The 23,303-nt window shown below is 41.9% G+C and overlaps 1 protein-coding gene across 2 annotated transcripts in view; it reads left to right on the plus strand.

Annotated features, from left to right (window-relative positions):
* The window catches only part of PLXNA1 (plexin A1), a 140,628-nt gene that overhangs the window by 834 nt on the left and 116,491 nt on the right, over positions 1-23,303 (plus strand). For both annotated transcript variants that reach the window (XM_053469448.1, XM_053469449.1), the window contains exon 2: positions 15,643-16,979. In XM_053469448.1, coding sequence (XP_053325423.1) covers positions 15,813-16,979 — 1,167 coding nt within the window. In that variant the 5' untranslated portion in view covers positions 15,643-15,812. The remainder of the gene's footprint in view (positions 1-15,642; positions 16,980-23,303) is intronic.

A 23,303-nucleotide genomic window follows, 5' to 3' on the forward strand; every position in this document is an offset into this window, starting at 1 on the left:
TAAATAAACACATCTATAAAATATTATTGTTTCAGGGCTGGCACGCAGGGATGATTATTAACATATTAACCCCTTGATGGATACCTATATACTAGGCAGTATATATCTGTATTGGAGAGACCCTTGTTATGGGGTGCGCTGCGGGGCTGGTGAGATGTACCCCCTGAGTGCATCCTGATCAGGGGGCAGATCGCAGGGCTGCTGTGCCCCTCGGCAGTGGTCCTGATCATGCTGCAGTGGGCTGGCAGGCTGGGAGAGGCTTCGCCGGTTTTCACTTGTGTTGCATTTAAGTGTCTGGCTTGTGCCAGGAGCAGAGAGATGAGATTTCCAGCACAGAGTCTGGGTGATCGCTCGCTCGGGGGCATGAATGCAAGCGAACCCACTTCAGCAAAGTGCTTGCAATGTAAGCACAGAACTTGTGTGGTTTTTCATCCCCCTCCCCAAAAAAAATTCCCAAAAATTGTGCTTTTTTTTCTTTTTCTTCTGTGGCATCAATAAAAGATGGTCATTAATGAACATGCAATCATCTAAAGCTCGGAGGGAGGCAGAAGGGATACAGAGCTGTGCCAGTTTATACTATGCAACTGGGCATTGGTACGGTGTGTATGCGTGTATGTGTATGTGTATGCGTGTGTGTATGTACATGTGTATAAATAATATATATTTATATATTATATTCCAGTGCACGGCTCTACATACTGTGCCAGTTTATCCGGTGGCATAGTTGAAACTGGCACGGCTCTGCATTCTTTGCCAGTTTAACTGGCTTTGTGATCGTTATAATATCCCTTCTGCCTCCCTCTGAGAAAGCGTTATCCCCAATCCTTACCCCCGCAGACATCCCTTAAACTTGGCCGGTGTGTTTATTCTTTCTCCCCGTCTTTTGCTTTTGAAAATCTGCATTCTTTTGCCTCATTAACCCCAACCTTGCCAGAAGTTCCCTGCGGCATATAGAACTCTACCGTGTGCGTTCTGGTAGGGAAGGTGTTAACAGGCTTTTTTTTAATGGAGTGGAAATATTTTTTTTTTTTTCTCTTCCGACCACTGCGGAGATGAGAATTCTGGATCTCACCCTGAGACAAGAATGCTTTTGTGTTGGGTTTTTGGACAGGGTTAGGCGGCTAGGTAGCGCTTGGAATTCCGAAGCCCATTTAGTCTCGTGTAACGGAGCCCGTAGGTCGTATTCGGCTACAAAGCTTCTAGGACTGTAATTCTCTGGAGCCAGCCTTGGATTCATGGCCAGAGAACATCGTATAATAGAAGGCAGCATCCTTACATAGAGACGCTGCTGACGACCTGCATGTAAATGGATCCGGTAAATAAGACACCTGCGATTCGTGGCTTGTAAAAAAAAAAACAAAAAAAAAAAACCCATTAATTCTACGCGCGCCGGTAGCCAAAAATTATAAGAAAAGAAAAAAAAAAATAATAAGCTGTGATTCAATGCTTCACTTGGCGGCACATATATATGCGAGGAGATTTCGCTGGCTGTACATGCATGCAGTGTTCTTTTCGCAATCTGGATGATTTGCTGGAATTTGAAACATTAACCTGTTCTTGCCTGCGCCGCCGATAGCACCTCTGCTGCTAGATCCAAGAGCTATGGGGTTTCTGCAGTGGATGCATCTCTCAGCACTTGGGTAGATTTAAGTTTCTGTTTTTCCTCCCCTGAATAAGCAGGGACTCTTTTTTTTTCTTTTTTTCTTTTTTTTTTGGCAAATGGTCAACCGAGGTTATCAGAAAAGGGACAAGATCTATAATGGTGAGTGAGATTTAAAATAAATTCCGTTTTTCACCTCCCGGTTTTATTGGGAAGTAAATAAAGTAAAACCACCCCCCCCCCTGCACGGTAATAAAATGCTTAACCATGCGCGGCGAGAGGTCTGGATAGATTTACTCGGTGGCACCTTTTAATCTTGATGCCTTCGTGGCTTTTAATGCCGGGGTCTCCATAAAGAAAGTGACATTTCCCAAATTTGCAGCTCTCGCCCGTTGACGGCCAGAAGGATCGCGCTCAGTCTTGACTCCGTCTCCCTCGCTTGTTTTATGATGCTGCAGAACATAGCGGTTTTCTAAATAAACTGCGAAAGATGCTGAAATCTATTATTTTTTCACCTCCGTGCCCAAAAAAAAAGTCCGAAAAGAACCATTTCAGTAAGTATTGTTTGCGGCACACAAGTCTCTTTACACAATATTGTGATTCTGTTCACAGCATCGGTGTGTTAACACTTTTAGTGCCAGAATGATGACAGCGCTGGGGCCCTGGGCCAGCGTATTGGTCGTTATTCCGTGTGTGTGTATATATAATATATATTTTTATTATATATGTGTGTATACCTGGTATTGGTTATGTTAACCCCCCGTCTCCCAGGTGCAGATAGGATTGCTGCATCAGGATAATAGGGCATTCTTTATGTTCGCTGCTATTAGAAAAGGATTAGATGACTATGAAATGGGGTAAATTAGTTATTTTTATGTCATTCTTTACCTTTTCTTATTTAATATGCACCGGTCCGCCTTCCCTGGGAAAAAAAAAACGCCTGGTAGGCTCACAGATGATGCAGTTTTCATGAATGCATTTAATTACCCCACATATGTATCTGCGGGGTGGGGTATGTGTGGCAGTCGTTGGTCTCTGGACTCTTTCACATGTTATCTGACAAATGGATGTTTTGGCCTCAAACCATCCGCAGCTGTTGTGTTGCGGTGGCTGACCCCCGGTGCCCTTTAACCCTTTGCTGTACAGATGGAGCAAAGCATTATTAGCAGGAACAGCCCGGGCATACAGCATTACTGCGCCTGTCGTGGCCGCTGCGTGTGTTCTAGTGGGCACCTCCGTCAGTCACGCTGCAAACCAGAGTGAAAGGAGAACTTTAAAGAGTTAAAGTGCATTTCCCGACGGGCTGCGGAGTTCGATGCATCTGCTTGTAAGCATTTATTAATTGCTTAATTAACATAACTTTAATAGATCTCTTAATGAATAATGATGACTGTTAGTTTGAAGTCGGTGGTGGGTATCCAGAAGGGCACAGAGCGGATGGCCCGGGCAGTCTATACCCATCTGCGAGTGGCAGACTTAACCCAATGTGCGGGTTCCAGTAACGAGTGGGTTAATCCAGGCTGTGTTTGAATTGTAGTTGCTTTTCCGTCGTCGCAGGAAGCCGGGGAGGCATGTAGACACAAGGTTCTGAGTCTCTTCCTCTGTCTGTCTGCGGAATAATGGTCTGTTCTATAAACCGTGGCTCCGTGGGGCATGTCTGCTTTAACCCATGGCTGGCAATCTGCGGATAAGCGTGATAGGTGTTGTAGTCCAATACCGTTCCCATTGGTGAAAGGATGCATCACCTTGCTATCCGACTCAACAGCAGCAGCAGTGAAAGTGATCGATCGTATGTATGTATGTATGTGTGTGTATGTACACGTGTGTGTGTGTGTGTGTATTTATATATATATATATTGTTTTTTGTTTTTATTCCCATGTTTTCCTGGAAATCAGTTTTTCTGTTTCTTTTTTTTGAGTTGCAGTGCTTTCATTACTTGATGATCTGCGTGTTGTTACGTTACTGGTATTGAGTTATTATATTTAATGCATTTGTCTACATGATAGCCCCGGCTGGCGTCCTGCCACGGAGCTCTGGACCATAATATCCCTCATCGCTTAACTCCCCCCCAGGAATTTAACATGGCGACTGTTTAACTTCCATGCCTGACACAGATGCCGGGAACGCTCTCTGCTTGTGGGCTCTGTAAGTGTTTTTGTTGATTTGGGATAATGGGATAGCGGGGTCTCCGCTTGCGTTTCGGGGACCCTTGTAACGTTGGGTGTTCTGTAATGCGCCTCTAGTAGAATACATTCACAGAAATCAGAACAATGAAGTTGGACTCCGAATATCATTTCAGGAATCATAGCTCCCAACTGTCTTGGGCTTTTTAAGAAGAACTGGGCTGTAGAAAGATCATTATGCTTTTAATCCACTTGGTCCGCTCTGGATATTAGCTGTGTTTTCTTAAACCGGTTTAACGCCCCTAGGGCAAGCTGTAGCCGTTTTCTTTCTTTGAGTTCAGGGGGCTTTGGGTTGACCAGTTGTGGTACCTGATTGACCTGCTTGGGGAGTTTTAAGCCGTTTGGTTGCCCGTCCAACCGGCAGAGAAGTCCACGGGACCGACGTTGATTGCGGCTCAAAGAGTCGACTAGGCTGAGTGACCGAGCCTTCCTCGTCTTAAGTCTGCCTGCGACGTGTTTGCTTGTTCTCGGGTGACGGGCGCTGTGGAACGGGATACACGCGATGAAGGCGCCTCGCTCTCCGCGCCTGGATTACTAGATGTTAATGGAACCCTCGGAGAAAGCGCTCGGCTGTGCAGCACGTCCTGGATTATTATCGATAATTATCTCTCGCGTTGTTGTGTAGAGGGATATATTTTAGCTCGTAAGTTAATGAGCGCGCTTAAGGCACATCGGGTTTCATTTAGAAATATTCTCAAATTCTGGTTAACCTTTGCATTTCCATGGCAACCAAGTACCTTCGTCGGGTATATGTGGTTTTATCTAATGCGATTGGATCCTTCGACCAGATTCCGATATTAATTGATTCTTACAGCATGCATCGATGGGCGTAGCGGCTGAAAACCCCAAGAGGTTCTGCAGCGGCAACGCGTTTCACTGTCCTGAGTGTGATGGTATTCGCAGTCCGGCGATGGTTGGAAGGGCTTTTGTTTTAATACCGTGTGACGCATGTCCTAGTGGCTTGGGACCCCTTTGTGGATTGGGGGTACGTGTTTCTTTAGGTATAGTAAGTATGGAGAAGCGGGCCGGTTGTGCTGTTAATATACCCGGGTTGCGTGTGTTTGAACCCCCCGTATCTATGTTGAGTAGTGAGGTTGACTCGTGAAAAGCTTGTTTATATTATTTAACGTGTTCTTCCCCCAGCCCAGGGATGGGGGGGTCCCTTTCCAATCATATTAAGCCCACTTCCAGCCGGCGGATTCTCCATGTTTGGACCTGCGGGGGAAATCTTATTGAATATCTCCATGAATAGTTAATATCGTAGACGCATTATCGCTCTGCCGGGCACCGGGTGGAAAGTCTGCTCTACATCCCAGACATCTATAGACTTCTGAGTCATTACACGGAGTAACCGGGAACCATTGCGTGTGCTTGTTGCCTGCTGTTTGTGCATACGTGTAACCGTGTTCTGCCTGCTTCCGCACGTGTGAATATATCTACATAATATCTTCTCAACACCTAATGTATCGGTTTGTCTTAGTCTGCCAATTCTCGCCTTGTCAGACCCCTTGAATATATGGATTGTGTTAAGCGCTGAGTAAACTGTTGGCGCTTTATATATAAAGGACAATAATAATAATAATTCTCAAATAACACAATATATATATATTTTCTCGCTGTAAGATAGTTTTGTACCTATAAACGCACGGTGCCGGCCATCATGGGGGCGTTTTATTATTATTTGTTAGGGACGCTGTACGTTTGTTGATTTATGTAGTGCTATCATATTCCGTGGCGATGTACAATAGGGTGTTCGGTAGTGATTTTGTCTCTCAGACATGGGCATTATGACTTTAAGGCGGGGAGGACCTGAGCCGAATGATCTTTATTTATGGCTGTTGTTCCAGGTTGCGGTAATCTGGCCGCCACGTGGTATCGGCGCTGGGTTTTGTGGTTGATCGTACCACCCTGCGCGCCGGCTTTTAAATGGCCCTTTTGTCCCACGCAGTCTGTTACCCCTGCTCCGCGTGACTGTGGGAACCGAAGCAATTAACTTCTGTCCCGGCTTGATGGAGGAGGTTAAAGGTCACCGGGAAAGTCCTACCCGCCGGTTCTTGATAGCTTTACCATGTGTGACCTGAATGGGCAGAGTCCTGTTTATCACAGAGGTGAAGGGTTGCGACCCTAAGTTCAGGGACGTCCATTGACTTATTTAGGAGAGGAGCCCCTATTTTACTTCTTTAATTCATTAAAGACAATAGTATTGCTGCATTCCACGACTTTTTAAATGAACACTTTGCTGTTATTTTGCCCAAATACCCCATTTTCACAGCGGGAATACAGAAGAAACGCACAAAGGCATAGAATTTAACTGGAGACCCACTCGGCCCCCGTCTAGTCCGCCTGTTTTTCCTGCTGTTAAGACTCAAACCTTAATCAGTTGTTGGTTTGGTCTTGGGTTCAGGAGCCATATGGCTATTCAATGGGTTTACCCTGGTGTTAACCATTACCACATCTGCTGGGATGCTCTCCAGGTATCTACTACTCTCCCAGTAAAGTAAAACTAGCTTACAACCAAACCTCTGAGATGTACAGTCATATAAAAATGAACAGACAATCACAGCTTCCTTTGGACAATTTAGTTTTCCAAATAAAATGTATGGTTTTGATGCAAATTTATGAAGAATCTATTCGTAGGTTTTGGTTTGTCCTGGAGATAGCAGATTTTGGCATTTTTTGTCTTTGTTCCCCGCGAGAAGAAACCCACTTTGTAGGAAATGCTTGTGGTTGGATGGCGGCATCTTCTAAGCGGGTCGATCTCTTTCAGTGCCCTTAGTGTCTTTCTTCGTTCTTAGGATAGGCACAAAATCTGAAAATCCGAAGAAGGGATTAATCACAATCTTCATTACATTCATTAGCGAGATCTGAAGCTGCAGGGAGATGAAACATTACAACTTAATACTCCATTTAGAATGTATCTTTAGAATTTCAGAATCCAAGTGATTTTACATGTGAGAAAGAGACCTCCGAGGCTTCGAGACCTAATATTACTCTACATGCTCTTTAAGTATGGCTCAATCAATGGTCTTCTCCTGGGCTGATAGGACATTTCTGTACCTGACTTTAATATCAGGTAAAGAAACACCTGGGTGGTATATTTAGGTTTGTTTCGTCATCCACCACGTTCCTTTTCCATGCAGAGTAGCAGAAGACGGAGCACCTGCTTGGCGTGTACCCAGCGTGTGAAAATATGTGCCGTGTTATTCATCGGCCACCTGCCCAGCTCGCTCATGGCCTCGAGACGCCTTCACCTTTTAGTTTTTGTTCAGTCTCACAGGTGTTAGAACCACACCTGTGTATTATACTGCATACTTTTTTGTCGGGAACACTTAATTGTCATGTGACGGAAAAGCAGGCACTGGTAGGTTGTTGCCGTAGAAACAGGAAAAAAGCTTTTTAAAAGCTCAAGTTGTTTTTATGTGATTAAACCTTCAAAGGACTTCAATTAACGTTTTTAGTTCACTAACTTGCATTCACTACTGTGAGTATTTGGTCATCTACTGACCCACTTCTCCAGGATTTATTTATTATTATTATTTTTTACTGAAAGTAAAAATAAATCCAAAAAATACTTTAATAAAAATCACATGATCGGTTTGTTTCTAATTTGTAGCGGGAGCTCTTGGATTCCAGGGCCGTGCGTTTGCCATGTGACCTGTTAACCCTTTAAACTGTCACATGCGCCACTAACTTAGTTTTTTTTAGTTGAATGCTCAACTTTTTAGGTCTATTTTCTGAAGACTCTTTGGGTGCATCTACTTTTCTGTGGCTTCTAAAAAAATAAAAAAATAATTATAAAATAAATAATAATAATAATTAAAAAAAAATAACAAAACCCAAAAAAGATTTTCTGCTGCTGGAACTTCGCCCATGGAGAACGTGTGGATTTCCTTATGTCATGGGGTGCCTTATTACCAGGTCATGGGGTGTCCTGGTAGAAGTCGCCGGGCAGGGAGCGGCGATGCTGCCGTTTCCCCTTATTACAGCCGTAGTCCTGGGTAAGAGATTTTGTGAAGCGACGGCTGCGCTTTGCTAGAGATATCAAATATTTAGCATCACTTTGAAGCTCGCGTGACGTTCTCCCGTTCTCGCACGCCAGGCAGAATGTGCCGATACGAGGCATGTACGGCTCCTTGTCGGCCGTCCACATGCATTATTCAAGTCGTTTTTATCTTTCCCGTTCCCCTCTTTATTTGTACCACGTTTTAGAATCGAAACCTTCCAGGTCCGTTCCAAATTCAACTGGCTGATGTGTATGGGTGACCATCAAAACCAGTTAACAGAAATAACATTCTAATAGCAAACCGCTTCAGCCTTTATTCTCTGGGCTCTAGGATGGGGTATATGAGGTCTGTATGTGTCTTGGGGGGGTTTCTTTTCTATAAGGGTTATTTAATTTTAGAGGTTTTCTGGAAAGTAACTATGGTGATTGCCCAAAGTTACTAAAAAATACCCCCCTGGAACATATGGAAAGCATACTGACCAGTTCAAGGGAGATGAGGCTATCCTGACAAACGCATTGAGTAAGCGTAAAGAGGAGTAACATTGTAGGTACTATGTAGCCCCCAGCCCTCGCCCCCTCTGCCTAATGTCATATGATACTGTGTTACGCACGTTTTAGTGTTTTTTATTTTCATTTCCAAATAAAACATGTAAAAAAAAAACATTTTAAGCAAGTATTTTGCTATAAATGTAGACCAATATAGAATCCTCACATGACCCCAACTTGGAATTAAACGTTAAGGTTTGGAAGGGGGTTCATTCACGCCGCTTCCAAACTTGCTCTTGGAACTAAGATAAAGTCTTTTAAAGCCTTCGAAACAGGGTTTCAAAAATAAGAAAGGGAAAATGGATTAAAAGCTGCATTTAATTCGGTGAATTCAGGTTTTTTTTTATTATTATTGCTTGTTAATGCATTCTGGGAATTCCGATGATAAAACTGATGAAGTCTAAAGCTGGGAGGGTCAGAGGTTTGAATGTAATGTAAGGAAGTTTTAGTTTATGGAGAGGGGTGGATAAGTGGAACAGCATCGTAGTGTAGAGACTGATAGGAGTTTAGAATTAATAATTTGATCACGCATGGGATAGGCATATGGCTTCTCAATCTAAGACGAGATGAGTAACGTTTGAGTCTTTACAGCAGGAAATAGGGGCAGACTAGATGGGGGGAGAATGGTTCTTATCCGCCATCAAATTCTATGTTTCTATGTCCCTTTTTAAAATTCCCTTCCATGCAAAGGGTTAAATGTAACCGGCGGCAACAGAAATGGAGGCTATGATGCGTAGATGCTCAGTCTTTCTGTTGGCCGTTGGCTGACGTCAGAATGTTGAAATGGAAAGCTAGACGTTGGCGCCGGCGAAGGACCCCTGGCGCTGCTGACCTTCTGGCAGAATGGACCCCATATAACACCTAATCTATGTGTTATTCTGTAAGGGCTCCAAAACCACACGAATTCCTGTTTTTAGTCACTGCCACCTCTGTTGTGGGCTGTTGCGTGAATCATTAACCGATTGTGGAAAACAGACTCTAACGTCCAACTGGCAGCCCTACAGGGTCTCCGTATAATCACCCAGACGTTTTATTTACTGCGTTACTAGTTCATGTAACGGTATCCAGCTTCTCAGCGGTATTTCACCCCCACGTCATCACACGTAGTGTTTCTCTTAAAATTTGACCTCCTGGTCTAGCTCTTTTTTTTATACTCGGGTCCTCTGATTGAGGATGTGGACCTTGGCTAACCCGACTTGCGTGCTCTTCAGTTATTTCAGCATGGCGGTGATACATTCGTGCCGACTGTTAGTTCTTCCAGACTGTATACTGTAATAAATATGTGTTACATACTTTTTAGAATTCCTCAGGGTAATTTGGGTACTCCAAAAATCTGTAAACTCTCTCAAACAGCGAACAAAACTCATGAAAAATGGGCATCTTCGAAACTGAGAGCTAAAATGATGAAAGGCAAAACCTCCTCGTTTATGCCGGACTTCTTCAACAACAGGTTCCACTCCAGTGCTGTTGAACTACATTTCCCATGATTCTCAGATTAATCTTTGGCTAGAGGCAATTTAAAAGAGATTATGGAAGTTGTAGTTCAATCATAGCTGTAGACCTTTTGGCTGGGGTATATGGCAGCTGTGTACATTTTAAATTGTTGGCTTTCAAAGGGTTAAGCCTTTCCATCACAGTCCAAACCCCTTTGCCCGTCTTTGCAGTCTAACAGCATTTCCTCCAAGTTATTAATGAAGATCTGGTAATTAACAGAGCGTCTAGATCCTGGAGAAATATTAATTAGATTTTCCAATCGGGTTGCTTGTGTTCTCTTTTGCTAATGAGCAGGGACAGAGATGATCAATAGTTCCTTGACAGAGCGATTTGGGGGGCACCGCCGACTCCGCTGGCCATAACGTCAAAGCGGCGAGCGGCCATTGTGTCGGAGCCTCGGTTGCGTCTCCATGCCAGCTGTGCTGGTTTGTAAGATGATTTGGCAGCTGGAGGTTTTTATCATCATGGCACGATGTGCGGACGCTGGAAATTACAAGGGGTAGTTGAACGAGCAAATGGTTTACAGGATAAAGGAGACACATGGGCCCTGGGACCCCTTCCCCCCTCTCCTCATCACCCGGTTGACTTCTGCAGATTCCCCATTACCCCTCAGCGGGGAGCCGGCTCTGAAAACATCTAGGCTGGATCAAACGTTTTCAGCTTGGGGAAATTACAACCACATGCCCGGTGAAATTGGACCCCTCTAGGCTGTTGCCTTAAGAGTTTACTCTAAACACACCAGCATTTTTAAAGAATTTATTTAAAAAAGAAAATATTTATTGGTATTTTAATCTTTGTTTCCTGCGCCACAAGTGAGAACGACAAAGTTCAGGACATAGGAGGTCTCCTGTCCAATGCAGCAGTATCTCTATGGTATTTTGTAGCCTGGGAGTCAGATTGATGTCCCCTCAGCCAATAGGAAATGGTTCGGTTCTGTGCGCTTGGCAACGGCTCGCGGCGTTCTTGAATCTAGAGTTAGGAGTCTATCGCGCGCTAGGCCACACAACGAGTTTAATTTTTTTAATTAAAAAATGAGTGCTTGGGTCAACTGTTTTCAAGCAGTTGCATACCCTAACCTCAGTTTGTCACCTCAGTGTAGAAATTGCTTGCCCCGCAAGCATTTAACATTTTCCCCCGCCAGAACAGTATTAGCAGTGGGTGTCAGGGCTCCTGTAAGGGAATGTCGTTCTCGCTGGCGGCCTCTGTATTTGTAAATATTTTTTCAAGGCCCTCTGTCAGTCGAGGGTTAATGATTGATGATGCCGCTCGCCTGCAGCTGACCGGAGAGAAGGAACTGTTACAGGCGGCGGGATCTATTTAAAGAAAACCATGTTTTCACCCCTCAAGGCTATATAATTTAATTTTTTTAATTGCTCATAAAGTACTAGCTACCATGTAATTGCACAGCGAGCGTCGGGGTGGAATTCGCGGCCGGTAGGACACCTCCCAGGGAGTGGCAATTTTCAGCTGGATTCGCGTTTTCTCTGTACGTTCCAGGTCTCTCCTAGCGGATCGCAGCGGCTCTTACTTACAGGGACTTAAAGCATGAATTTTTTTTCATTTGTTGTTTACCGTAAATTTACTGTAGTGTTTTTTTTTTTTTATAAAATGTGTATACATTTTATAAATTTTCCTCTTGATTTTTTTTTTGTGTCCAAATAACTTAAACCCTCTTTTTTTTTTCCTCCACCCCCCTAGTGTGAGCGAAGACTTAAGGCATGACCTCAGCTGACACAAAATAAGCCCAAAAGCAGGAAATGATCGTGTGCTAAGAGCTTTTCAGCCGGCAAAGCACCTCTAATCCTTTATTACAAGAGGCGGTTTTCATACCAATTGTTTTCTAATCGCAGATCCTGTTTCCAAGTTTGTAAACAAAATTACATTTAATTATTAAACCAAAACGTGATCAACTTTTTTATTTATTTATTTTTCCTGTAGGGGTACAACCCAGATAAAAAAAAAGAATGTTTGACTTTCAGGAAAGTCATTTAATGGATACTGGTTATAAAAGGGGATTGAGCCCTGTGCCCGTCGTTTCACGTTGGCTGCGCTCCAGTAAACCGTGTTTAAAGTAACTTGTGTGTTGGCAGCGTCACTTAGTTTGAGCTCCTAAATCCTAAAAGGTAGGTTGGGATTACCTCCTCCCAACCAGTTGCTTTTAAATCCGAAGTCGGCCATAACACAGGGCTTTACAAACCCCAGGATCCAGGGAACCTAGGCTGTTTTTGTTTTATTAGGCTAATGTGGGCACCGCTGGGAGCAAGTGACATAGCCCGTCCATGTGCAAAATAAAAGGGCATAACCTATCTGCCCCCATCTGGAAAGGTGGACGATGACATTGGCATGACAGCCATACAGGTTGGGACGTTACGCAGCTTCCATGCCAGCTTGGCGCATAGAAATCCTTTACTATTGCCTTTTGGCTTGGGTCATAAATTGGTACAGGTCATCTGTTTCATCTGTGATGTCACATTCTCTGCCTAGTTTAGTGAATGGTGGGATGGAGATGAAGTGCATCTGGTTTGCTTTGGGTGCCCTGGAGCTGGGTTTTGGTCTCATCAGGAGCTAGTGATAGTACCAAGTAATAAACATGCGCGTTGATGCTGTATAGACCGTGGATGGCTGTCTCCATTTCTTCCTTCCATATTGATTTTGGTTTTATTTATAGGCTTTAGGGCAACGATCTTTAGCGTTTGGTGTATAGCAGGATAGCCAATAAATAGCAGCTCGGCTATTGTTAAACCTAACCTCACCTCCGATTTCCAGCAGAATACTAGCTGGGAGTCATCAGAGTTGTATTTCACCTACTAACAATGCATCAATGTGCGTTGGTGTCTTATTTGGCCACGCACCGCAAAGCCACACATTATATATATATATATATATATATCAGGCTTATTAGGTGTTTTCCTGGCAGTTTCTTGTCTTATATATTTCTCTCTTCTTCCTTGGCATATTCTTTCCTTTTTCTTCCATTGAATAGTCGCTTCATTGATAAAGCTTCCATCTTATTCCGTAGCGCTGGCGCTTGTTTGCTGATGTGGCTTTACCTGCCACACGTCGAGCTGATGATTAGCTGGGAGCCGGGTCTGAGTTTCTCCACATCCTCGTATAATTGCCGGAGTTAAGCCTTGGGTACAGAGCCTGTCTATACATGCCTCCAGGCTGCTGTCTTCAGTGACACATCTTGCACTTTGACAAGTGACACTTTTTTTTTTTTACAGAAAACTCTGTATCCCTCTGCAATCTCCATGAATTAGAGCATGTGTCGAGCACATGGAGAAGCAGTAGCGCTTTTTTTTTTTTTTTTTTTTTTTTTTTTTAAATTTAATGTTCTCAAATTTTTTTTCGTTTTTTTTTTAAAGTAAAAAAAAATAAAATTTAATAAAAAGAAAAAATTCTGTACAGTTAAATTCCACAATTTTATCTCGGTTGGTGCTTTATGGTTTGCACCGTATCCTGCACTTCATTGCTAACCCATTCCAATTCGGACTTTATCGTTATTTATGCGTGCGATCTATGATGGACAGGATCTAAACTGCTTTATTCTGAAAGAAGGAACAGAGAAAGCCATACTTAAATGACAATGATGCGACTGTAACATTGTTCACGTTGTAGAGTGTTACAAGTTGTGAACGTTCTATAGACCTTAAAACCATGGGCTGTTACAATAACCCATGATGAAGACTCGCCCCAGATGTAAAGATTGGAAGAAAGAAGAGAGGGGAGATGTGATAGAAACATTTAAATACATAAAGTACAGGAGGGAAGTTTAGTTCATCCAAGCAGAAGTTATAGATGGTAATACAGTAGGGGAATTTAAACATGGCTCCTGAATCTAAGACGAGACCAACCACTGACTAAGGTCTGAGTCTTTAAAGCTGGAGAAACTGGTAGACTAGATGGACCCAATGGGTCTGATCTGCCGGCAAATTCTTATTTGTTTAGGCAAAACATTGGTCCTTTTTCATTTTTTGTGTGGTGGAAGCCCATTTCACGAGTAATTGGACCCATTGCAAACCCGGAGAGCAATTGAAATAATTTCTCGACGTGATACGTTCTTTATTACTCTCATCCCATCCGAGGAACTTTGGAAGGGGCGCCGTTAGGATAATGATTCGGTATTAAAATGCTTCGCTTTTCCCGAGAATTGCAGACTGCTTCATATGATTTAATATTTCAAATGTAATTCAAAGGATCCTTAACTTCTCATAAATTCTACATTCAATTCAAATCGTTTATTTTGTGATTGAGGCGATGGTATTTTAATTCTTGGCATTTATCTGAAGGTAAAGCTGCGTATTCCTCAGCGAAGCTTCAGGACCAATGAGTGGAAAATGCAATATCGCTTTCTCCTTTTTAAATTTTTTTTTAGGGAAATATTGACGCAGTGTGCCTTCACTCATCCACGGGGCCCTAATATGACTCCCTGTACTTATAATCGGCGTTTTGTATAAAGTGATGCTCGTTTTGGACACATGGTCCAAATGTGTCGCCCTATTAAAGGCACTGTTCCACTTAGAAGAAGAAAAAAACCCCAACTAATTGAACCCTAGACTTTTTTTAAAAAAACTATAGTAGTATTCTTTTTGCTAAAGGACTTTTTAGGTTAGACATTTAGTTAAATAAAAAAAAAATAGAAAATCTATTAAATATCAGATACCTGTAAGAGAATAGCATGGAACAGTAAATGTTCTTTCTTGCTGTCACGTGTTTATGTAGGAGTACGCTTTTGATCAAACTTCCAGGGAAACAAAAAAGTGCCTTTAGTGGTCCCCTAATATTAAGGAGAAATACATGAGTCATACGACGAGTGATTTATTATATATATATATATATATATATATATATATATATATGATATATATATATATATATATATATATATATGATATATAAAATTTTAAATCTAGTTGTCACGATTGTTGATTTGCTTCCTGTGCCATTCTGTCTTTGGACATTTAGCATCTACGTTCGGTTATAACAATGAGAGGAACCCGTGGAGGAGGCTGCAGAACGTGTGTCCGTGGGGACAGCCTTCTTTCCAAACGGGAAGCTCTCCGATTTTTGTTTTTTTTTGTCCCGTTCCGATAGCGTTGGTGGCTCCTGTGTGACTGCTCATCTCACCAGACTGAGCGGCTCCCCGGCCTTGGTACAAGAAGTCGTTGGCTTCAAAGGGATGGCCGCTGTTCTGTGTTTGTGCCGTGACAAAGAAAACATTGTTCCTTGCATTCACAACAGTAGATGTTTTAGAGTAGAGAACCTTGACCTTAATAACTCAATGCTGAAAAAGTGATGTCTCTCCAAATAATGTCATTTTTTATGGTCTGGCTCTTGGTTATGTGAACATAACCAGTTAAGCTCAGAGAGCAGAGTTGCAAAACATTGGTCAAAAAGTCCCACATTCTCAGGAAATCCAAAAATTCTTCTTTAACACTATTCAGCATATTCAGCAAGCTCTGCCCCAAAATGGAACACTCTGCTTTCCTGGTGCTACTTTTAGAGGTGTAAAGATGTTAGGGGTAGGGGCAGTAGTACGTTTTTAATGTGAAATACATCGCTTTCTGGAACCCTTTGATGTATGGAAAATACCGACTGCTGGAAAGGTCTCATATGGTCCATATAAATGAAATTTATTTCACAGACTAGAGTTTAAGGCTTTCAGTTGAGTATTTTTATTGTAACTTTCAATAGCTGTGCTGTAGAAATTTCGCTTATGCTGTTTTTTTTTAGCTTTTATAAGAAAAAAAGTAATGAAAAATTTGTCCCATGATGAATTGTGCAATATACTAACATGTCTTATTGTGCTTTACAGGCATTTTCCTGCTGACCTTCTGGACCAGGCACTAAATGAGGCTTTCAGCAGATATCTTTTTGGATATATCCTTCCTCTAGCCCATCCCCCTTTGCCTTGGAACCCTACCCTTAATTTATTATTTTTGTTTTTTTTCCGTAATTTTATTATTGTTATAAATATTTTTGGAGATGATGCTTCAACTTGAGAAGCCTCTACCCCTCCATTTATGGACCCTCTTGTTTTTGGGATGTTCCTGGATGTTACCAGGGAATGGATCCCCCAAAACCTTCAGGACTTTTACGGGAAGTGATTGGAGCTTAACCCATTTGGTGGTACACAATGTAACGGGGGAGCTGTACTTGGGAGCAGTAAATCGGATTTTTAGACTTTCCAGCAACCTGACTCTCTTGAGAACTCACGTCACAGGTCCAGTGGATGACAATGAGAAATGTTACCCCCCTCCGAGTGTTCAGTCCTGCCCTCATGGCCTCATCACCACCAATAACGTTAACAAACTGCTTCTGGTGGATTACTCTGACAATCGGCTGATCGCGTGCGGCAGCGCCTCCCAGGGGATCTGCCAATTCCTCCGTCTTGATGATCTGTTCAAGTTGGGTGAACCCCACCACCGTAAAGAGCACTATCTCTCCAGCGTCAACGAATCCGGAACCATGTCCGGAGTCATCATCGAAGTTCCCAATGGCCTAATTAAACTCTTCGTCGGAACCCCTATAGACGGCAAATCTGAGTATTTTCCCACCCTCTCCAGTCGTAAACTTTTGAAAGATGAAGAAGAAGCTGAGATGTTTGGCTTTGTCTACCAGGATGAGTTTGTATCTTCACAGCTCAAGATCCCCTCTGACACTTTATCCAAGTTCCCTGCATTTGATATTTACTATATATATAGCTTCAACAGCGAACAGTTTGTGTACTATTTGACCTTACAGCTTGACACCCAGTTAACCTCACCTGACTCCACCGGAGAACAGTTCTTCACTTCCAAAATTGTCCGTCTTTGTGTAGATGACCCCAAGTTTTATTCCTATGTGGAGTTTCCCATTGGGTGCATGAAGGATGGTGTGGAGTATCGTCTCATTCAGGATGCTTACCTCGCCAAGCCTGGGAAACGCTTGGCCAAAGAACTGGGCATTTCTGAAACGGATGAAATTCTGTTCACGGTCTTTGCCCAGGGTCAGAAAAATAGGGTCAAACCGCCCAAAGAGTCTGTCCTCTGCCTTTTCACCTTAAAGAAGATCAAGGACAAAATTAAGGAGCGCATCCAGTCCTGCTATAGGGGGGAAGGAAAACTCTCCCTTCCATGGCTGTTAAATAAGGAATTGGGGTGCATCAATTCGGTAAGTTCTTTTACTGTGGAAGTCCTGTTTTTAACTAAAACATATTGTAACAGAGTTTTGCAAGCAAGAGAATAAACTTAAAGGAAAGAGGAAAAACCCTCTACCAGGCATTTAAGATGCCCGTCAGACTTAAACTTGTTCAGATTTCTAAGTAGGCAATGTCTGAGGACCACTTAGCCAATTAGGTTTTGAAATGTAACCATTTTACTTAAACCCAACATTTTGAAAACATTTGTTACTGCTGTCTAAAAAAAACCATATAGTAAACTGTTAATTATTGTTTCAAACCACTCAATAATAGTCATTCATAGCTAATTTCCTACATCATTTACTGTCCCTTCAAACTCTGATACATTATGTAATACAACTTGAAAAAAATTGCAAAACTTTAGATTTTTGCATTACTTTGCCTTTACAATTTTTATTTCTATGTCATTAGATCTATAGCGTCTACATCTTGTAATTTAGGTTTGATTACGTGACGCCATTAGGATGAATTCTTGCACACCAGAAGTCATTGGCTTTTGTAACTTCCAAAATAATATCTCCTGAATCACATTAATATGCTTTTTTCCTTTTTTTTTCCTTTTTTTTCAAACCACATTGAGAATGCTTTTACAGCTTGAATATTTTTACTTTAGAAAAGAAAAAAAAAAACACAAGAAATTCCGGTAAATGGACTTTCTTTTCCAATAATTTCCGTAAGGGGTTTTTTTTAATTATTTTTTTATTTTGCTGTCAGGGTATGAGTCGCTGGTGGTTAGATTTCACTCTTATTTGTTTTTCATTGTTTTTGTGATTGTGGCTCAGGTTAATTCACTCTCGGGAGTTATCAGAAGCGATAATCTTTTTGCAGATCACAGTAATAACATACTTGAGAGAGCCTTGCATTCAGACTCTGGGATTAGAAGGAGGCCAGTACTCTGTCAATGAGAGAGAGCAATATTTATACTTATTACCCGCCGTGTCGCTGGCAATCTCTATGCTGTATCTCAAGAGGACAGGTGGCATTGTGCCGGGCTGCCACTGTGCGAATCCCTCTTCTGTCCACCAAAGTATTAACGGCTCGATGCATGTGCCTGGATAGACGTTCCTATGTATATGTGCGTACATACGTATATACATTTAACATATATTCTGGAATTGTTGATCTTCTGGTTTGAATCGATCACTGCTGGAGCTGCTGGGTCTTTAGTAACAGGGGTTTCGGTAGACTGGTCAGTGGGGCAACTGGATCCCTGCCTTTCCGAAATACCCAATGAATGCTGGTCAAAATTAGACCTCTGACCTGCAGATACGGTTCTTTTACCCCAATCTCAGGGTGTACGTGTGAAGGGGCAAATTCTCAGACTGAATCTGACTTCTTCCCAGTCTACACTGTTGTGATCAGAAATATGACTTCCAATTGGTGCTTTTGCTACCAGTATGTTACGGTTGATATCCATGCTTGAGCGCAGGTCACCCTATTACGTGTATCTTTAAATTAAGACAAGTCGAGGTTTTCTTGAGGACCCCTATTAGAGCCCCTTGGGTAACTAGACTACATAGAATCCTCCCCATGGGCTATTAAAGGGTCGATACCTTAAGATTGTCAGGGTCGGCTCATTTAGAAGGTTTTGTTTGATTAAAGATAATTCCGTATTATTGGTTGCCCTCCACCTTGCGCCTCTTCCCTTTCGCAATGTTTTTTATTAGCTGTATTAGTATTACTGATAAATAGGTGGATAGAATGTTCGTTGTATTTAGAAGATGGCCGTTTTTTTCTAGCATCTCTCTCGTTCTCTGTGGAATATCTCCTCTCTGTGAATACAATTCCTTCCGTGCGCTCAGACAGGTAACAGCTGGCTGACACACTAAAGGGGACTTATCCTGCAGGGGCTATGGGCTCCCAGATCTGATTTTGCTCTCAAACTAATTCAATCTAGCCGGAGAATGATGGAATCGTTACATGAGCTCTGGCAGAGCGGGGAGGACAAGCGGAAAGCATTGAAACTCTCAGGGCGGCCCCGTGGCTACATCCTTTTAAATGCGTTAACTCCTTGTCCGCTGGACATGCAGAACATCGCTAAGGCTCGAAAGACGTTTAGGAAAAAAAAAAAAACGCTTCGGAAGATTACGAAGAGGAGACGGGTTTGGGTTATAGTGAAGACTAAGTGGGCTTATCTGCCGTCAAGCCGATATTTTACCGGCGGCCCTTGGTCAGTGATGACCAACCTGTTGCACCTGTAATGAACTATAATTCTCATGATGGTGGCTAGCTGTGATAGGAATTATAGTCCAGCTGAGTTATCTAGGGCCCAATAATAATTGTGCATGGTATATGGTGGCTGGTAAAAAAAAAAAAATAACAAAAAGGAAAAAAAATTGTGGACGTAGAATTATTATTTGTTGTTCCTTCACAAATAGACTATGTGTGCGCTTACGCCCAGAATGAAACCTGCGACAGTTTGATTTCCTGACAGTTCTGCTTAAAAGAAGTTTTACGCTTACTGCCGACCTTTTTTTAAGATAGTTTTAACATGTTTTGTAACGGATCATAGGGACAGTTTTTGAAGAGTGACCCAAACCCCACAACATCTGTTAAAATATTTTATTAAAAGTATTTTAATTCTCATATACGATGGTATCTGGGAACTCTCCAGGTTTGATCAGGAGTCTCTGGGCGAAGTGATGCTTCCCCGGCGTCTCAGGGTTAACCTTCCGCTTTTTCTACATTGGAGCGGCGTTTGGTCGACCCCATTTCCAGTCCAGTTCTTCCTCCTACTCTTAGCCTGTTTAAGGCTGTCTGGGGCTATCCATACCTGCTTCCTAAGCCGCTTACGCAGAGCCATAGCCTACCATAGGAACTCCCTAGGTATGTATATAACCGCTATAAAAAAATGAACATAATCCTAATGTAATGTAATACATTTAATGTTATATAACAATTTTGATGTCATTATAATATATAATTTATATTATATATTAAATGATTTAATGTAATATTTGTTAAATTAAGTTATAAAGTATAATAGAATTCTATAAATTATATAGCATTAATGATATAATTTTAAAACGCTTATTTGGCACATAGACTACTGGTATGAGATCCTGCTTTTCTGGGCTTATCTAGAAAATTCTTTAAAGCCAGGCAACCTTCCAGAATCCCGACTCTTATTGGCTGCGCATTACGATCGTAAAATTCCATTGTAGAACTTGTGACTGGGCATCCGTCGTTGATCTTGGTCACACGTCTGGAGATTTACCTCTTAATCCTGTCCCTGAGAAAAACACATGGCAAACATATTTTTTTTTAGTAATATCCTTTTTATTTTTTTGTAAAATTAACCATTAACACAAATTAATATTTTCTCATTTTGAATTCCGTTAGCCCTGCAGCCAATTCACAATCAACCTTTTACAATTCCATTACATGTTTAAAAATAACAGCAGTTTTGTATTTGCATTTGTAATTGAGTTAGTATGTTTTAATTATTTCTATGCCAACGGTAGAATTAAAAAATAAATAAATAAATAAAAAAAAAAAAAAATTAAAAGTCCCACCAGTAATGCCGCAGACGGTGGACCTGTGTTACGTGGCGTATTAATTTATCACCACATCATCAGATGGTTTAGAACTAAGTAAGGATTTAATGATGTTGAAAAATGAAATTCCATTTTTGCAGAATTACAAAGAAGAGAGGTGCTGTCGCTAAAGCAGACTGCCATCTGTAAAAAAAAAAAAAAAAAAAAAAAAAAAAAAATACAAAACAAAAAAAAAAAAAAGTAAATGAATTATATATAATATATATATAATAATATATATATATATATAATATATATATAATAATATATATATATATATATATATAGCTGGAAGAAAGCCACAATGTTTAAATCCCAAGGTGATGGTTTCAAATATTCAGCCTTTTTTTGGCACTGAACAGATTTGACTGGAAGAAAGCAGAGATGCTTGAGAAAAGGGCTGTATATGGCTCAGACAATCACTTGGATTGTGAATTATGCGGTGAGAATTTGTAAGCCAGGTTTAAGAAGGTCCGGGTCAAGTACACGTCGGGAAAAACAGTAGCTGCCTTTAGCTGCGGGATTGATCAAATGCGGATGAGCGGAGTGAGGTTGATTGTTGCAGTAATCAGCGCGGGAGGGAATGAGGGAATCTTAGTATTTCAATATGCATGCAATCAAGGTTGCTTTATCTAGATGCCATAGTATAGGGTATATACTCAGAGCCCACTGTTACAAAGACCGACCCACCTTTAGCTCATTTTGTAGGGATTAACAGGCTTCTGGAATGTCACAATCCAAGCTTTTTTTATTATTTTTTCTTAAAATAATTATTAATTGTTATTTTTATGGAGCGGTATAGACAATGCTGACCAAAACCAGATACATATATACATATATACATATATATATATATATATATATATATATTAATGTAATACATTTTACAAAGTAAACAAGCTGTAGATAGATGATATTATGGATGATTACTCCTCTTCCCGCTCTAAGAGCTGTCTGTCTGGATCGGGCCCCCATGAACTGCCGGTGGGGAAGGGCCAACTCTGCTGTTGGAGCTGGGATTAATCTTTTCCTGCTAGGACATCATTAGTGAGGTCTGAAGGATTTACCGAAAGCCTCGTGGTGTTCTCTCTCTCCTGGAGCTAATTATCATTTATTAACTTTATGTTGTCACTCAGCGGGCTTCCCCCTGGGAAATTAGCTAAGGAAAAGAAATAGGAGCAGTAATCAGGGAGACAAGGATATGGGGGCTATGGGTAGCCCGAGACCCTCTTGCTAATCAGGACCTTTAATAATGAAGTGTTATTGGGGGGAGGTTGGGGGTCTGTTGAGGCTGTAAGCAGACTGTTGTAAATAATCAAAAACATTTTCCGTTTAACCGTTAATATCTAGAATAATACTGAAGCCATGCGGTAAATGTCCTGACACACAAAATTGTGATGAAATATTGGGTAAACCTTTATCGCATTAAATGCACATAAACAGAGATAATACGTTCTCTGCCAGCGACGTTCTGCTCTAAAAATGCTAATACAGGGGGGTTATGGAGCGGCCGTTGCGGAGGGGCTGGACTTCCAGAGCCGTGTCTGCAGTAAGGCTTCTAGAACCTGCAAAAGCATGAAGCTGACCTTCTCTTCTGTCACCGGTCTGGAATGGGCAGCGACACAGTTTCTGGCCAATGCAGATATATCGTTTGTCTTTCTGCGTAGTATTGGCACAGAGGAAAGCTGATTAGAGCAATTAATACCCCGTAATCATATCCACCCTGAAGAATCTGCTCCCTGAAATCGTTTCTAGAACGTGGCGTAGTGATGGCCCATATGCGGTATAATGCTCTAGAACCGTAGTGGCAGCTATCCACGGGTTTTGTTCTGAGCGGAAAACCCTGGAATGTTTTATATCACACGAATGTTCTTTCAAGTGTTTAATGAGCTAAACATAGGGTTGGCTTCCCTGCTTTATATTTGTTGAAGCACACCAGTGGCAAAGGAAGAGTGCTCTGTGGATTTCCCATCCACTGGCTTCTGAAAGCTCCCTCTCCATCCATGGTGCTCTAGAAGCATTTCAGTCGGACACACAAAGGCTTAATCTGCGATTTTACCGGTAAATGAGCAGAGTTGTCTTCTGGAAATATTAATGAATACCCATAGATAAAAAATGTTCGTCTTGGACTCTCTGCACTTAGTGAATACACCCCAATGATTACCCGGAAGGAGTCATTACGCTTGTTCCTTCCTCATGCATTGTACTCATTATTGGCTTACCAACTGTTCTGATAATGGGAAGATTGGCGTGGATAGCCAACAGGGATACAAGTCCATCTGATAGAACCCTCATGGCAAATTTGGGACTGTTGGCAGCTATACTTAGTGCAATCACAGTGTTAAAAAGCAATCTTTCACCCCCCTTCCCATGCGAGCCCTATCCCACTTTCCTTCCCGACCTCGATGGTATAGCAACCGTATGAATGTTTAGCCGGAGAATCCCTAACGAGGCGGTTTCCTGTTAATGAGCTAATTGTCAGTGTAATTATTTATTGACAGCGAGGAAGCGCTCGCTGCTGTGGAGGTTTTTCGCGAGTGTGCAGCTGTATTTGTCATTTCCCAGCGAGTTTGTTGAGACAAAGCAGAGCGTAGTAAACAGAAGCAGCCGCTTTTTCCTCTTGCATATGCACGAGCCGGGGAGGAATCTGAAGACTCAAAATTGATCTGCCGAGTACAAGCGTGGAGCGGATGATATGATTTCACTTTGGCTCCGACGCCGCAAGGTGGGAAGCGCTGCCAGACTTAAATAACTTTACTG

Source organism: Spea bombifrons, chromosome 6 (genome assembly GCF_027358695.1).
Source record: "Spea bombifrons isolate aSpeBom1 chromosome 6, aSpeBom1.2.pri, whole genome shotgun sequence".
NCBI classification, from domain to species: Eukaryota; Metazoa; Chordata; class Amphibia; order Anura; family Pelobatidae; genus Spea; species Spea bombifrons.